Source organism: Seriola dumerili, unplaced genomic scaffold (genome assembly GCF_002260705.1).
Source record: "Seriola dumerili isolate Sdu_G_001 unplaced genomic scaffold, Sdu_1.0 BDQW01000321.1, whole genome shotgun sequence".
Classification (NCBI taxonomy): domain Eukaryota; kingdom Metazoa; phylum Chordata; class Actinopteri; order Carangiformes; family Carangidae; genus Seriola; species Seriola dumerili.
The window spans coordinates 2,405,248-2,422,859 of record NW_019174576.1 but is presented as its reverse complement, the minus strand read 5'-3'; the positions used below and the strand labels follow the sequence as shown (position 1 = coordinate 2,422,859).

The window sequence follows — 17,612 nt, the reverse complement described above, 5'->3', positions numbered from 1 at the left end:
AGGAGGGGAGAGGAGAGGAGCAGAGTAGTTATAGTGTACATGTATCTGTGTGGTAAGAAGAGCAGTAACGTACACTAAGTGATAATACTGACTGCTGCCAAGACAATGACATTAACACCCGGACCTTATCAAGGACACTGTCAGCATCTCCCCTCTCCCTCTCTCGCTGTCTCTCTCTCTCACACTCGCACACACACACACACACAAATATATATACACATAAAAGACGTGCACACATCCAGGGAGTGAGAGGCTGAGAGACAGAGAAGAGGAGGAAGAGGAGGAGGTGGAGGAGGAGGAGGAGGAGGGGGAGGAGGAGGGCATTATCTTGATGAAACAGTGCTTGATACAGTAGCCCGAGCCAACCTGAACACAGCTCTGCTTTCTTTTAATGGAGATTACACAGTCAAGGTCCAGCCTGAGCTCATCTTGTTTAACACTGCATACATCTACATCACTGAGTGTGTGCGTGTGCGCGTGTGTGTGTGTGTGTGTGTGTGTGTGTGTGTGTGTGTGTGTGTGTGTGTGTGTGTGTGTGTGTGTGTGTTTGTGACAGTGTGCCTGATCTAATAAATTTGCTGTTATCTCCTCACACATCAACCATCATTACTGCACACCTTCCGACCCCAGATCTGGCATCCACTCAAAATCTCCCAATCTCGCTGACCAATGAGAGAGAGCGTACGCACAGCAATGGACCAAGAGAGGCTGATGCAACACTCCTGCGCCATTATCCCACCATCACAAGGTCTACAAATTACATGGCTGAGTCAGGGGGTTTTTTGGTTCGCAAATGTGTTATTGTTGCTATCTGCAGGATATTTACCAAGTCTGACAAATCTGAAAAAAAAAATAAAAAGAAAGGTCCTGCTCTGTTCACATATACTCTCTTGAACTGCATTATGTATGTTAAGTCAGTGGAGGACTGGGACTGACAGCTTGGTTTTTCTACTTTGGTTGTTCAAATTGGCCTCAAATTTACTTCCAGGTAGCATTTAAAAGGGTCCCTGTCTTTTACAGTTAGCTTTCAAAAAAACCTGCAGATGCCCCGAGTCAAGACCTGAATAATTTGTACACCTTGATCTCCCAATTGCTCTCTGCTGTACAACACAGTTCTTCTTTTTTTTGTCTTCCTATTTTCAGGCTGTTTCTTCTTACTGTGGCATTGTATAGATTGCGTTCAGATCATACATACCTCCTTGTCTACATATTTTCTTGCCCGGTTTCCTGGCACATTCCTTGGATATTCTTTTGACTGTAAAATGAATAGAAGACTAAAGAATAACATGGAGCCCCTGGACGCGCAACACACACAGGAGCTGCATGCACACACTCGTACAAACACCCTGACACACACACACACACACACACACACACACACACACACACACACACACACACACACACACACACACACACACACACACACACACACACGAAGCTGATTGACTGTGAAAAAAAAAAAAAAGACTTAGAGAGGAGGGAAAGGGAGAAATAAAGACAGAGGGAAAGAATGAATCACAGAAGCTCAATCAGCGTGGTTTTCAGCCTATCAGTCAGCCAGCCAGTCATTCAGCCAGTCAGCCAAATCAATCAGTGATGATCATGACAACGACTGTCTTGTTTAATGAACTGTAGCCATTGTGGTGGAGCACAATAGGCTATGATGAGTTACAGACATGAGGGGTGGGGGGGGGGGTTGGGGTTGGGTTAGAGAGTTCAACTAAGGTGATGCAAGGAGAAAGAGGAGCAGGGGATCAGAAGGGAAAGAGTTAAAAAAAAAAAAGGAAGAGGAGGAGAGAAGGTTAGAAAGGATGGAAAATGGAAGGAGGAAGATTGATGCAGATATGGAGTGGAATGAGAATAATTTGGCCTGGATGGATGGATGCCACACACATCCACATGCACACTGCTCTCTCTCTCTCTCTCTCTCTCTCACACTAAACCACTCTCACACATTCATGTACTATAAGCAGTGTCATGCACATTAAACATGCGCAAGGTCATGCTTTCCCTCAACTGACTGACAGACAGACAGACAGACAGACAGACAGGGACAGAGACAGAAATACACTCTCACAAATAAAACACACCCCGACAACACACTTCTCTTTACCACAAGGTTGTGGGTTGGTTTTCTTTTACCCTCCTCCCCTACCCCACTGTACCCACAACCATCCTGCCCTGGGCCTACAGGCGAACTCACCATCCTCAGTGGGTACATAGATGTTAAGATAGAGGCAGTCTTCGCTCTGGTCCTGGACGTATGTGGACACTACATCGATGCTGTTGGTGAACCACACGGGCAGCATCACGTCCGGCAGACGGCCCTCCACGATGCTCTGAGGGCACACCGGGGCAAAGTGCGTGGCGTTGCGGATCTCGGGCCACGACGCCGGCGGCTCGGGGGGCTGAAAGCGGCGCTCGCCGGTGGGAGGAGCGGCGTACGGGACGCCAAGAAACTGCACGACGGGACCCAGGATCTCATTGTTGAGCTCTTTCTTAATGCCGCGCAGCTTGCCATTGGCGGTGGTGACCACGGGGTCGTTCTCATCAAGTTTCTGAGCCGACACGGCAGCTGGAGACGCCTGCAGCAGCAGCAGCAGTCCCAGCCATATTAGAGAGGACACCCATCGACCGGCGCTTAGGGAACCTTCAAGCCCTACATATCCCATCATCCTGCTCCCGCCCTTCACAGTCTGAAACAGCCGACACCCAGTCCTCGAATAGTGCCTCCACCGGGACATTGCTGCTACTCCTTGTTTTCAACTTGTTTGCTGTGTCCTCTTTTGTCCTTTCCAAGTAAGAATTCCTTGTTTTCCAGCTCTCACTTACGCCATTTATACAAACACAAACACACAGTTATACTAAAGTCACATTCACACACAGGCATAAGCAAGTGAGTAACTCCGGCGCTGATGAGGGTCGTGGTCACTAATGATCCTTTTTAAAATCCAGGAAGTGAAAACCATCCGGTGGAAATGTAGTAGCCATGGGTTTCCTGCAGCTCAGTGAAGGGAAATCTCAGAAATATTCCCCACAGTAAGGAAAATATTCCTCAAAAAGGTCCCGTCGACAACCTCTGAGACGGAGAAGAAAACATGAAAGATATCATCTTTAAGTACCACTTCGCGGCAAGTACACGCGCCTGTCAGTGATGAGGGTTTCCATCATTTCGAGGTGAGCAGACTGCCATGTGAAGCAGCAGAAGCAGGAGCAGCGGCGCAGTGGTCGGTTGCAGCCTTTAATGTACTCGGAGTCGTTCTGTCCAGTTCAAAGTCCTGTCCCCTGCAACACAGAAACAAAGCAGCAATCAGCATCCACACCAAATGAGGTGATGTTCTCAATCCAAATACACTTCCCTTGCCTTCTGCAGAACACATTACCCATATGCACACACATCAGTCAATTAAAGAGGAGCATCTCTTCTATTCATTGCACATGACAGCAGGTGATATCACTAAACAGCTTAAGAGGCAAGGTGTATATATCAGAATGCACGGCAACAGATGTTTAGTAGTTACGGTGGATTGTGGCAAGCTTGTCCCTACAGCTGAAGTTTATACCTGACCTTTAATGCGGAGTGCACGTTTTGGGAGAGAACCAAAGAGCTATAGACGCCTCCCGGCAGCAGCAATAAGACTTATGGTATAAGCCGCAGGGAACTCTGAACAAAAGTGACAGGTTTTTAAATGCCAACGCTTGTCACCAATGTAAGAAGTAGTGTGCCCTAAATGTAGCAAAGCAGAAAATCACAGTATGGAAGTCAAGGGTATGGAAGGGCATGTAGTGTGTCAGACGTCCATGCAGGAGTTTGTGTCCCGTCACAGACCTGACATTAAGGTTCTTGGTGACCACTCCACCTTAACGATACCATAGTTGCCACACATGTACAAATAATTGTAGGAAATAAGTTTAAAAAACAAGATTGGACGTATCGAAACATCATTAAGCAAAATCTAGGGACGTTCACAGTCGTCTAGTATCAATGTCTGGCAGAAGGGTTCTAATACATGACAATATGAAGATGAAGTGCAGGTTGGGAGTGTTTTGACCTATGATGTCTGCATTACCAAAAGTTGAAGACATTTGAAGGCTATATTATTGCTATTGACAGGCCGAAATGATATTGTAATGACAAAGTATAAGTCATGAGGAGTAGCTAGAATTCGCACAGTCTTTGTGCCAAACTTAAGCTTTCATCTTAGTTCCTTTTCTGAGAAATGTTGCTCCTGAAAGATTTGTTAGGATTCACACATGCGCACACACACACACAAACACACACACACACACACACACACACCTGTGGCATACGCCCCAACCACACGTGACGTTTTCAGTGCGACCCAGTTGATTGGCTGTGTTTTCACACACACAGCAACGTGTCAGGATATGCTATTCTCCTTTTTTCCCAGCATTCATGTGCGTCCACTCTCCAAAAACAGCAGCCATCTATCACAGTAAGAGATCATATAATAGCACATAACAGCTACTGTACCCTGATCATGATTTGTCTGCTTAGATCTACGGGTTTCAAATAATGCAACGCAACAAGACGCAGCACGTTATACTTTATTGTCGTCATTGCTGGCGGAGGGCAATGCAATATTTTTCAACATAACAAAAGTTTTGTGAGAGAACACAAGAATTCAACGAGAGTAAAAAAAAATCATCTTTGTTTCCTGATTCAGGGCTCCATACTAAGGGAAACTGTTCTTATGATTAACTATTTGCTCATAATTAATCACCTTTTCTGCAAGGCAGCAATAAAAATATCAATGAGTGCAAGAAAGAATAAAATTTGTTTTAAAATTTTAAAAGTATATTCAGTCAAAAATATGGATAACAGTCGTAAAATATACAGTGAGGTTAGTGAAAATAACATGGAAGTGAGTGAACTGAAATAAATCCAAATTAATTTCTACACTTAAAGAACCACACAGGAGGAAATCTATATGCTTCTGTGTGCGCGCTCACGTGCACGCGTGTGTGTGTGTGTGTGTGTGTGTGTGAGACAATGTGGATGTGCTGTTGATGTAAGTGTGTGCATGTGTGATGTACAGTAGAACATGAAGCCTCCCCGGTATGTGTTTTTCTTTGTTTTTTCACTCTGCTTAGGAGTCAGTGTTCCACCTGGGTGAGTTCACCTTCACATTTCATATACCGAGGAAATCCTATTTAGCTGCGGACATGACTTGCAGAGAGACACGGACACTTGGTTTTTCCCTGTAATTTGGCAGCTAGGACAAGCTGACCTCGGAGCTCAATATGGACAAATAGTAAACTCTGGAATAACAATGCTGGTGGATAGTGATATATTCATCTCATTAAGTAAACATTAAAAAAAAAAAAAAAAAAAAAAATCCATCCACCTCACACTCCTGCCAGTCATCACGCCCACCCTTGTCTACAAAAATATGTCCGAACCAAATGTTGCAGGAAACAGAAAAGATTTCCATCCATATACTAGCTTACTACTCCTCACACATACACTGCAATCAGAAAGTGTTCGGACAACTTCCATTCACTTTTCCCCTCAAGCTACACTCAATACTCCGTAATGACAAAGTGAAAACATAAATTTAGACAGTCTGGTAAATGAAAAACTGAAATATCTCATTGACATAAGTATTCAGAGCCTTTGCTGCAACACTTGAAATTTAGCTAAAAAGGTGCCTTCCATTTCTCTTGGTAATTTCAGACATTTCCACACCTTTAACAGAGTCCACCTGGAGTAGACTCAATTGAGTTCACAATTTATAAGCGATGAGGTATATAATTTTCACTCTTCGTGCCAAATTCAAACTCTATTCTTAGTTTCTTGTCAGAAAATTTTTCTTATGCTTCTGAAGTGTTCAAACATTTGGCTGTGCTGCATGTCAAAAAAAACCCACACGTGTTGTTTTCAGTGACACCTGGTACACTGGCTGTGTTTCAGTGCACACATCAAAGCGTCAGGATATGCTATTGTCGCTTTTCCCTCTCCAAAAAAAAAAAAAAGCAGCCATGTAAAGCTGTTTTATTAGTCATCTACTGATTGGACATGATGTGGAAAGGCACACACCTGTCTGTATAAGGCGTCACGGCTGACAATGCATATCAAAACCAAGCCATGAGGAGGAAGGAACTGCCTGCAGAGCTCAGAGACAGGATTGTGTCACGGCACAGATTTGAGGAATGATGGAATCAGAAGGGGGAGAAGGGCCTTGGTAAAATAGGTGAGCAAGAACCCAATGGGCATCCTGGCCGAGCTCCAGAGATCCATGTGGTGAGATGGGAGAAAGTTCCAGAAGGACAACCATCGCTGCAACACTCCACCGATCAGGGCTTTTATGGCAGTGCAGCCAGACTGAAGCCTCTCCTCAGTGAAAGACACATGAAAGCTGCTTGAAGTTTGCAAAAGAGAGCACCTAAAGGACTCTCAGACTGTAAGAAACAAGATCTTCAGATCTGATGAAACCGAGGATTGAACTGGTCACGTCATGTCTGCAGGAAACCGCACATGATGCTTGCTCTTCTGGAAGTTTCTCCTCACAGGATCTCTGGAGCTCAGCCAGTAAAGCAGCAGGTTCTTGGCAAAACAGACACCAACAACCAACAACAGTGGACTGAACTCCCAAGAAGAAAATTGAGAATTAACCTTAGTAAGCCTGTTGAGTCTTTTGTCTGCCTCAGCAGCCATGTATTACAGCATGAGGCCCAACTCTCCTGATGTCACATGACTTGCTATTTGCACTATTTAGACGTAAATGCAATGCGTTGATGTTTTATTAAGAGACTGCGCTTTAGATCATGAGTAACACTGAAGGGGTGATGGATAAAGAACTCAGGTCATGTGATTTCATTCCAACATTCAAAATGGCAGCGTACATGGACAAAGACACTGGCCAAGTGTTATTTAAAAAGGTATAAAACGGGGGTAATCAAAGATATACTTATGTTTTAGGCCTATAATATAAATGTGAAATATTGATTACTCTTCATTTCACTCTTAAATGTGTATTATTGATTAATTCATCAGTGTACATTTTTTCAGGGAATATCTGTCAGCGGACAATTCAAGAAAGAGAGAGGCCATCTGATGGTTTATCATATCCAGGCGAGGGAACCAGTGGAGAAGACGAGGGACAGTGTAAAGACAGTAACATTATCAATATGAACAGTAGCTTTAGTGATGAGGCAGGAGTGAGCAAACCAGAATAAACAAGGGAAGACATTAAGGTCGTCACGGTTCTACGACAAACTGGACCCAAACGCAGACGACACACAGAGGAAAGGTGAAAAGAAGGAGCTTTAGTAACTAAGAATGTCCACGACTTACAAGGCAGAGAAGCAGGAAATAAAACACAGGTGACCAGACATGGTGATAGTGTCTGTGAACAAGAACTAGAACAAAAACCGAAAAGCCAAACGCAGGAATAACAGGAAACACGACAAAGCAAACAGAAGCACAAGGAGTCACTGGGGGAAACTAAACAGACAAACCGACAGAGCCTGAGGGAACGACAGAGACTTAAATACACAAGGGAGGCAAGGGTAATTGGGAACACGTGAAACACATCAGGGCAGAGCAGGCGATCAAAATGGAGGGAAAAGTAGACAAAGACCAGGAAGCAAAACATCAAACAGACACACAAGGTAAGTCATTTCAAAGTAAAACAGGAAATGATAAACACAAAGTCCCAACAAAGTATTGCACTGTATGGTGATGTTGCATGAAAATCAACTTGCTTTTGTAAAAAAAAAATCCACTTTATAAACACTACAAAACTACAATAACCTCATCTCCTGTCACGCTCTCAGCCTCTGCAGACTTTTCCTGAGATCACAATCTTTACCTAATCTTGTTGTTTGATAATGTTTAATAATGCCGTAGTCACCACAAGTGGATATTGTACTGCAATTATCTTTTAGCTTGACTTAAAATAAATTTTGAACATGAAGTGCCCAGTGTATTGTAATAATGTTTTATAGCTTTATATAAGCAGCCAGTAAAATAAAATGATCAGAAGTGTACAGTTATGTGATTGTAGGTGTATTTAAGCTGCTTTTATTATTGGTTCTTGTAAGTGAAAAGTAGTGACATCTGCAATACTCACTGTGGTATTGGTTGGTATCAGATGGTATTGTCCACCACTAATTAGCATTTGTTTGAGTGAGAAATATTCCCCTCATTAGTGCTCGCAATCACAATTTTTAATCAGTGTTTTTTTCTCTTATTATTTATTTCTTATTCTATCCGATTGTGCCCATCTATAAGTCACCTCATTGCTTGAAAACCATGGCTGGCACTCATGATAATCCAGATGAGAGAAAATGTTCATATTCTCGTCTGGGTTACCTTCTAATATGTGCGCACGGCAATACGCTTTGTAAACCTTTGTAGACTCTTTACCTCTCATTTCCCCTCAGGCTACGTACAAATTGCAGCAACCATCTTAATTCTTCTGAATCCTCTGTACATCTGTGTTGTCTCTATGTGCGCTGGGTGACAAACGTTTTTTTTTTTTTTTTTCTCTGTTGTGTTTTGCCTTTCTTTCATTCTGTTTTCCTGTGTGTGTGTGATGTAAAGCACTTCGGATCAACTGTGGTGTATATGGTGTATACTGTGGTTTATATGGGGGCTATATACTATAATAAAGTTGAGTTGAGTTAAGTTGAGGCCTTATGTGGCTTAAGAGAAAAGATCTGCAGACACCCAGGGCTGAAAAAAAAAAGCTCTGCCACCACCTCTGTTTGAATACCAAATACAGACAATGCAGTAGAGGACAGTGCTTATTATAGTAAAGAAGGGAATTGAAACATGATACAACATGAACCACAAATCAGGCCCTTATGAAGGAAACGTAATTGGATTTTAAAAAGGGTCAGTGCAGAGATATTATAGCAATTTAGTCTATATAGAATTTCATAGAGGAAGAAAATCATTACCAATTTTATTATGAGTTATGTGGTAAACTGACAATAATTTTTATCAGAACATCATTCTGACTCCATTTTCACCCCCCTCACCTCTCACTCTTGAAACCCTTGTTATCCACTGTATCCATTTGTTGTATTCTCACCTGTCCTCTAGTCCTTTGTTTTCCAGCTTTACTTCGAATGATTCCCGCTCTCTCTCTTTCTCTCGCCGTGTTCGGGTGGGTCTATTTGTGTGTCTAAATCCGCCCTGCTATATTTGTGAGCGAAGACCTAAATTCACCAGCGATGATCATGTGTTTCTATTTCTGTTTGAAGTCAGGGGAGTGGTGGCTTTAATGAGGAACATGGCTGCACAAACAGACTGTACAGTAAAACAGAATATCTTAGAACCATTTCGTTAGAGATAGAGATATAGAGAGAACTATTCAGTTTGCTTGACAGATTTCACTACACTGGCAGTACAAATGATTACATTTGGTTTTTACCATCTCGGTGCTTGAAAAACAGATTTGTGTTTCTGACGGAGAGGAAATGATTTTTGATGTTTCAAAAATCATTTCCTCTCCGTGAGAAAGGTGCCGACATACCAACTGCTCTCAGCAGGAACACACAGGTGTGACTTCACCACTGATTAAACATACAGTACGTACAAACGCATAAGAATAATTTCACACATTTTCATCTGTTTTTGAAGTCAAACTTAATTCTCCGTCTCTCTGTGATGCTTCCAATTTATAGTGCAGCTGTTTACCGCCATCAGAGGAAAAACAGTTTGACACCCACTGAGACATATGCAGGGAAACTGGAGAGCAACATACATAATGTAGTCTGATGTCTCACTCCTCTTTCACCATGTCTCTGAACTGTTAAGATATGTGCACATGAATATGGATTGTGTTTTGACTGTCACTAACTTATCTCGGGGTCCTCAGGTGGACTCCGCATGGCGGGGGGTCAGCAATTAGCAATTATCTCAAGGTAGGTAGATTTGGTTCCCATTCTCACTGACTCATCTCTTTTAATCACAATGTGAGGGTCATAAAACTAAAAAAAGCTAATGACGTATGCAATAAAAGGTCTCCTGGGAGTCAAACTGTGAAGGTTATGGTTATGTGGCGTGGACCATGACCATTCAGCCGCCAGATTTCAAGAATTCCGTAATCACCTTCCAGCATATTGTAATTCAAGTGGTCTGAGAACAAACTAGACATGTATGTCCCTATATCAAGATGCTGCCTTATGCCACCTATATTATTATCCCATATATACATCCTCTGGATATATGAAGATATAAGTTTATAACACAGGCTACAAAATACCCACAGTAAAGTTTGTATATGTACATATATTAAAATATTTATATGATGAATTTTATTTAAATACATTTGTACAGAAATTATTCCTAGTAGGTTTCATATATAATTTTTACATATGTGCTTTTATTTTATATGTACATGTATTGCATATATGGAAATTGAATATATGTGCATGAATTATATTTGCATATGGGGAACGTCTGCACCTCATCTTGGCTTGGTGTTTTCAGGCTTTAGAAAATCATGATAGGAGACTTTGGCCAATCACAGAGAGAGTAAAAGAGAGAGAGAGAGAGCGTTCGTATTAGCTGCTCTACAAATGCAGATGCGTTTGCACATCCCTTCACATGAACATGTGTCTATATGGGAGATGGAGAGAACTCGTTGTACTTCTCCTGGAGCAGTAACAGGCTGCGAACTTCATTTTCCTGTCACATCTAAATGAGTTGTAGCGGTTGGTTGTGTAGGTAGTTTTACCATGAAAGCAGGTGATGAGTGCCTATGATGAATGGTGCTAATAGTTTAGCCTTCTGCTAACTGTAGAGAAAGTCCCAAAAATTAACACGAACATAAAATTTTGCATTTTATAACTGAGACTTGCCCACTTCAAAACACCTAAAAGCAAAAGCAAAAATACAAATAAATAAACCGCTCGTGTAAAATAACTAAAACCACATTTGTGCATTATGTGTTTTTTCGCTTAGCTCCAGAAAGTCAATAAGTAAATAAATAAATAAATAAGTTTCATTGCATTCAAATAAAGCTATAGGATATTTATTATTATTACTGGATATTCTCTGTGGCGTTTTGTGATCAAAAACATGACTCTGTGTCTATATATATTTCCTTCACATTATGATGTTCATTTCCAGCCACCTGCTGTGTTTGGAACTGTTGTAATTTTCCATCAATATACAAAAAGTGTGGGTATATTCCTCTGGTTTCCTCATTTGACATCATCCAAAGGGACCATTTAGCATGCCTCAGTTTGCTAAAAGTAAAAGAGGTTTAGTAGGCAATTCTTCTGTGTCCCTGAACAAATAACAAAAACTGCTGACTTTTAAAGGCGGCCGACGATGCAGTTTATCCTCTGGCATCAACATGGCTGCTAACATGATTTTACACAATGAATATGGATTGTATAAGGCTCTCCTGCACGCAATAAAAGGAAACAATTAAGTGCGGCCTTAATCTATGGGTTGTTTTGAATCATCTCTACATGTGAGCAATGTGGATGACATTAAATAATCTGTAAGTCAAAATAAATATAAAATTAGTTTTCTTTTTACCCAAGAGTGCAAAAGCAGGACGATTAGTGTGTGTATGTGTGTGTGTGTGTGTGTGTGTGTGTGTGTGTGTGTGTGTGTGTGTGTGTGTGTGCCTGCGCGCGCGTGTGTGTGTGTGTGTGTGTGCATATGCATTTGAAAGATGAGTCGAGCTGCAGGACAAAATATTAAATGACTTTTGTAACAGTGCACATCCATTCACACACACAGGAACACAGGAGATCTGAACAGATGTGTGAAAGCTGGAGGACTTGGAATCTGTGAAAATGTTCCCTTTACTGGATCAACCATTTTCAATTCTTTACCACTCCCAACAACTTTTCCCTCTCGTCTGTTTGCTGTCCATCCCCCAGCACATGAAACGGCTCAGCTAACAGCTACTGGCTGTGTTGTGACACGCACGTACAGTATAAAGCAAAACTACCCGTGGTACATCACTAAGATGTTAAGTAATTACAAATCCTGTTCATTTAGTGCAATTAGACCAAGAACGATGAAGCCCGCTAATTTGAGAAACAGAAATGTTTGACTAATTAAACTATAATGAAAGGTCATTATTTTAGAACCAACAGCAACAACAGTCAGTGCACCCTTCATTAGTGAGATTCTACTCTTTTATTTTATTTTTTACATTTTGTACATCTGCCTTTATTCTTGACGACAGACTCGATCCTCCTGGGCCGGGGATGATACCAGTCTGACACAAATCTTTGGACAGATGTTCTGCCATTCTTCACAGATGATGCTTTCCAGCTGCTCTTTGCTGCAGGGGTTTTTTGTATCTCTACCTTCCACATTAAAATACTCAAAACATTCTATTGGACTCTAAGTCAGGGGGTATACTTGGCCAGGTCATAGTTTTCACTTTTTTTCTTCTTTAAAAACTGTGAAAAATAACTCCTCTCCTGCCAAGCTTCTTGAGACTGGGAGTCACCTTTTCATTCAGTATTTTTATATACCAACGTGCATTGATGGTGGCATCTATAAATGTCATCTCCCTGACACCTTTTCCACTCATGCAGCCCCCGTTTCAACACATTCTCACTTCCATCTACAATAATAAGGGAGACTGGGGGAAAGTCTGCTACTGCTTCTGCTGCCCCATGCTAACATGTAACTTCACAGTTTTCTTATTCTATATTCTTGTTCTAGCACTTGTGCACGTAAGGGCAGCATTAAAGGGGCTATGTGTAAGTTTTCTCTGCTGCCATACGTGGTTTCTTGCCGGGAGCGGGTGGTGGTGATTGTTGCTTGGCAAGAGCTCCAGACATCATTGTCTTTATAATACAAGAGGTTACAATACACCCTCCGAGTAAAGTCTTCAGGGCAGATTGGAGGCTACAGTGACTCGCTATCGAAAAGAGATGCATTGGGCTGGAAGGGACCGGGGCTAGCTAGTTTAGCATGCTAACTTCAGTTGAAGAAAAGAAGTGATATAAATCGAAGCAAAGCAGGAGTTTGTTTACCACAGCTGGAGACAGCTCTTGGAGAGTAAAGGAATGAAGTTTGATGCCGAACTCACAACGTTTCTTCTAGACTGTTAAGTTAACAACTGTTAATGCTAACGCTGGCTTTGTAGCAATAGCGAAAACTCCTTTAAGATAATTCAGTTGGATAACAGAAAGTTCAGCTTTTTATGGTTATGTGTACTTTCAGTTTTGCTTTGGAGAGATGCATATTTTTAACAGCTGAATTCGATGGTGGATTTTAGCTGAAATGTAATTAAAGTTTAGTTTCAATGAATCTTAATCTCATTAGGGTCACTGACTGACTTGGTTTTGTTTTCATTGCGACCAGTGATTTATATTTCAATACGGTGCCAGTGTCATGCATAATTTCAATATCCTGTTATATATATATTTACAAACAAAAGCTTTGCAATGCTAGTGCCAGGGTCTGTTCTCCATGAAACTCTGTTATTGTGAATAAATATGCAGATCCCGCAAAAAAAAAAAAAAAAAAGAAGGAAATGTGTGAAAATGCATTACAAATATGGAGAAACATCAGTTTTTCTTCACTGGCAGACATTTCATCTCATTATTATTAAGACTGAATACGACACTGAGTATGGGAGCTGATGTCTTTCTAAGGTGGTTTATCTTTTCACTTTAAAACCAGGGATGCGACAGTTTGCATCTGCTGTTGTTATTTTGTCTGAGGTTTCTCGGGACATAGGTGGCAGTCGGTCGAGTGGCAACAACACAGAAGTGAAGGTGAAGAATTAAGGGAGCAAACACTTTGAGTTTCCCATCTGCCAGCTCGGAAACAAGAGCAGAAATCCCCATTTTTTTCCCCTGTGAAAACATCTGTGGAGTCAGACTAAGTAATCCCAGATACACTGCCTCTCTCCAGTCAAATCACACAGAGGAGCGACAATTGCAAACTCTGCGCACACATGGTGATGAAGCTGACACTCATCTCCTCCATCCTCCCAGCCCAAACAGCCATACTGGCAGACAAAAAGCCCTCCTACCTCTCCTCCTAGCAACCACATTTCTAAACAAACCACCACTTATCAACAGCGGCACACTAAATATTGTATGTACACAAAGAAATGCAAAACAGGAAGCTCGTTCGCAGAATAATGGCAGATAGGCAGTAAGAGAGAGAGAGAGAGAAAGGCAGTGAGAGAGCGCTGAAAAGGAAGATGTTTTCACTGATTGTTTCGCTGTTTTGTTAATGAGTCCATAAAGTGGCTGCGAGTGTTTTTAAAGAAAGGCTGGAGACAAAGAAATGACATGTCGCTCTTTGTCATCACAGACACACAAACTGCTGGAGAGTCACCAAGGCAAACACTGATCAGTAGCAAGTATGAAACATCCAGATTTGATTGTGTCAAAGTCTGAAGCTTAGAGGCAGCTGATGTCAGTGACGTGTTTGAAAATAGAGACGTCATTAATCTAGCACTGTGCCATCGTGCTTTTCAGTGCGATATCACACTACCAGGCCACAGACTGGAGCATCACTCTCACAGGGCAATTTTCTTGGTACTAATTTGTTTGTACCTTGAAAGTCCAAGTGGCATAGATTATTTTCAGTTACAGCAGTTTACCTGTGGAATTCCCTGCTAGAGGATTATACACCAAAAATGTAACTGTCACGATCTATTGGTATTTGCTTTCTCATTTTAAGAACATTTATTTATTTTCAAATTATCATGTTTTTAATCTCCTTGTTCCTCTTTTCTCCCCGAGCTAGATGTCCACTTTGAGTTCGAGCTGTTCACTCCACACTGCCAACTACAGTGACTCCATATCAGAAAGTGACAGGACAGTCCAGCTGGACCGGAGATAGCTGGTCAGCGTGCTAACTTCAGTAGAAGAAATGATGTGATAGCAAGCAAGAGTGAATATTACCGTTGCTTTCCACCTGTTGGGACAGCGCTTGGCGAGTAAAGGAATGAAGTTTGACCAGTAAGTAACCAGCTTGTAACGCTAACGCTTGCTATGTAGCAACTATTTGCGATAATACACTTTAAATATATGTGTGTGCAAAGGCAGCGTTTGAGGCCGATTGTGTGTGGCAAGAGAGTCAGGCATGCGTGTGATGTCACTATATCCGGAAAGTCTCCGCAGTCACCCCCCCCCCCAACGGAGCGGTCAAACACACAGCAGCATCGTCAGCATCTGCCACTGATGTATTCATATGGAAAACATGGGAAACACTGTTGAAATAGTAAAGAGCTGCTGCGCAATCAACTGCACAAACACATTCAGAAACAACTCAAGCAAGAGTTTTTACAGACTGCTGAAGGCAACACGGAGAGCATTACTTCCAAGCAGCTGAGTAACATCAACTAAGCAAAACACACAGCTATCTACATGTTAGATATGTTCTGGTGGCACAAGGACAGCGTATCAGATTCAATGGTGCTGATAACGCTGAGATCATGCACCTCTTGTGGCAAAAAAATTTAAATGCAATGTACAGGATTGTAATTCCCTCTAAAGAGCGTGGATCCGTCAGTGGAGGGGGTGCAGCTTCAGTCAGTAGCTGTCAACAGAGACGCTGCTCTCACATCATGTTGTGTGTGTGCCGCTGCCAATAGCTCTTGTCACTCCCTCTCTGCCTGTCATCAGATCAAACCCAACGCCCGAGACTGTCAGTATCTCTCTGTGTCCATCTATTTCTGTCTCTCTCATCCCTTTGTCTATATTCATCTAAATCTAGCTTTTTGTTTCCATACGCCAACTTCTTTTCTGTTTCTCACAGTTTCAGTCCCACTTTTTCACTTAGTTTTTGACTGATTATATGCTAGTATGTTTTTTTTTTTTTTTTTAAATAAAGTTATTGGTATAGTAAATTGTGTTCATTTTGCCCTGTTATTTATAGAAGTACATGGTATCAAGCAAAATCCACTTTCATCTTGGTGTGTTTGTGTTGCTTTGGGAAAGTACACATTTTATTTTCTCCATTGGTGATGTTCTACCTGATAACTACTCATGCTATAACCATGTTTATCAGCTACATCACAGACTTTAACTCTGTTTCCATCCCTGAATCTCTGTGTCAGCTGACTAAAATACAATATTGGCCACATGACTGCATTTGATCTCCAATTCGCTATTTGTTTATTTGTCTATCTTGGTTATTTCTCTTGATTTCATCATATTTTTTATTTATTTTTTTACTCTCTGGTCTCGTCTCACTGCCCCTCTCTGTTTATATCTGTCTCTCTCGCCATGGAGCAACAAGGAAATTACTGTCAAATGCAAAGTCAAGAAACTGAGAGAAACAAAAGAGACAGAGGCTTCATCATTTCAATAGATATTCAGAGCCACAGTTTGCCGCTTTTTAACACGAGATCATCGCTCAGTTCAGACACACATAAACAATCAGCAGAATTAACAGCGACAATTTTGTAGCACATGACGAAAATGATGGACTTCCTGGATCGTGTTTCATTGTCTCAGCAGTAGCAACACGCTGCACTTTTCAAAATCATGGCTGTTGTCAGTTTTAATAGCCTCCAAGTCATTGCCTACATCTTACTGACAGCTGTTTCGCCTGGTTGGATAAACAATAGACCAATCAGAGTCTTGCAAAAGAAAAATGGTGGCAAGCGAGATCAACGCAGCTACACAGGCAGTGCTGCGACTCGTAATCATCATGTTTCTTCGACTGTCACTAACTGCGACCAGGGCGTCTGCGTCAGCTGAAAATGATGTCAGCAGGTTAGATATGTCATCCACTGCTGATTGTTCAGGCCAAAACTGAACAAACAAAGTTTCCTTCCCAAACTGAAATTTGCTACAACAAACCCAAAAACACATTTACTGGGTTCTAAAAACAGAGTTCAGGCCAAATCTTCCAAGATTTTCAGACTGTGCTCCTGAAAATAAAAGCCCATAAGTCATCTGTGCAAGCAGCTTATTACGACCCTTAGTTATGTTTAATTGTTAGGTGACTTCAAGCGGCCGTAATAATTATGATGGGAGCAAAGGAGGAAGTCAGGTGACATGGAGTATAGAATAATAAAGTCCACGTCAGGAGGATGTTGGGGAAAACGGACGGTTTGAGAAAACACAGCACTTTCAAACAGAATACCAGAACGTTGTTTCTTTTATCCACAAACTTAGCTGTGTGTTTACAATTGTAACCATGACAATGAAGGTCCTCTAATGTTAAAGGAGCTCTTCTTTTAACTCAGACCTATCCAAATAGTTTTTGCGTCCAAACCTAACCAAACCGTTCCACAACCTTAAGTGCCCTGCCTTTATTACTGTTACCATGACGACGAAGGTCCATTATGCCTGCTGCTGGTACACTAAAGGACATCAGGCTACATCAGGCTGTGTTAGTCTTTTTGTTGTCTCGTTTGTTAATCAAAAAAAAAACAAAAAAACAAGAAGACGATCAATACCACCAGCTTTATTCTTTAATGAAAGCTAAATGATGCAAAATGGATTTCTAGCCCCGCGAAATTTCAAGTTATATTATGAAAACACATGTCGCCAACAACCACAGGTGTCCTCAACTGCACCAACACATATTATCCCTGGGATTAACACTATTAAACAAACTGAGTCTTACTGAGTCTTAAAATGATTAAAATGGAGAAATAAAGTGAAATGTTTCCAACTATTTC

The 17,612-nt window shown here is 41.5% G+C and overlaps 1 protein-coding gene across 4 annotated transcripts in view; it reads right to left on the bottom strand.

The window, feature by feature from the left end:
* nlgn1 (neuroligin 1) overlaps positions 1-2,582 on the bottom strand; it is a 285,005-nt gene extending 282,423 nt beyond the window's left edge. For 2 of the 4 annotated variants that reach the window (XM_022759225.1, XM_022759226.1), the window contains exon 1: positions 2,207-2,582. In XM_022759225.1, the coding sequence (XP_022614946.1) occupies positions 2,207-2,312 (106 nt within the window). In that variant the 5' untranslated portion in view covers positions 2,313-2,582. Of the gene's footprint in view, positions 1-1,195; positions 1,256-2,202 lie in introns of all 4 variants that reach the window. The other 2 variants (XM_022759224.1, XM_022759228.1) reach the window with 2 other exon arrangements.
* Positions 2,583-17,612: the final 15,030 nt, after the last annotated feature.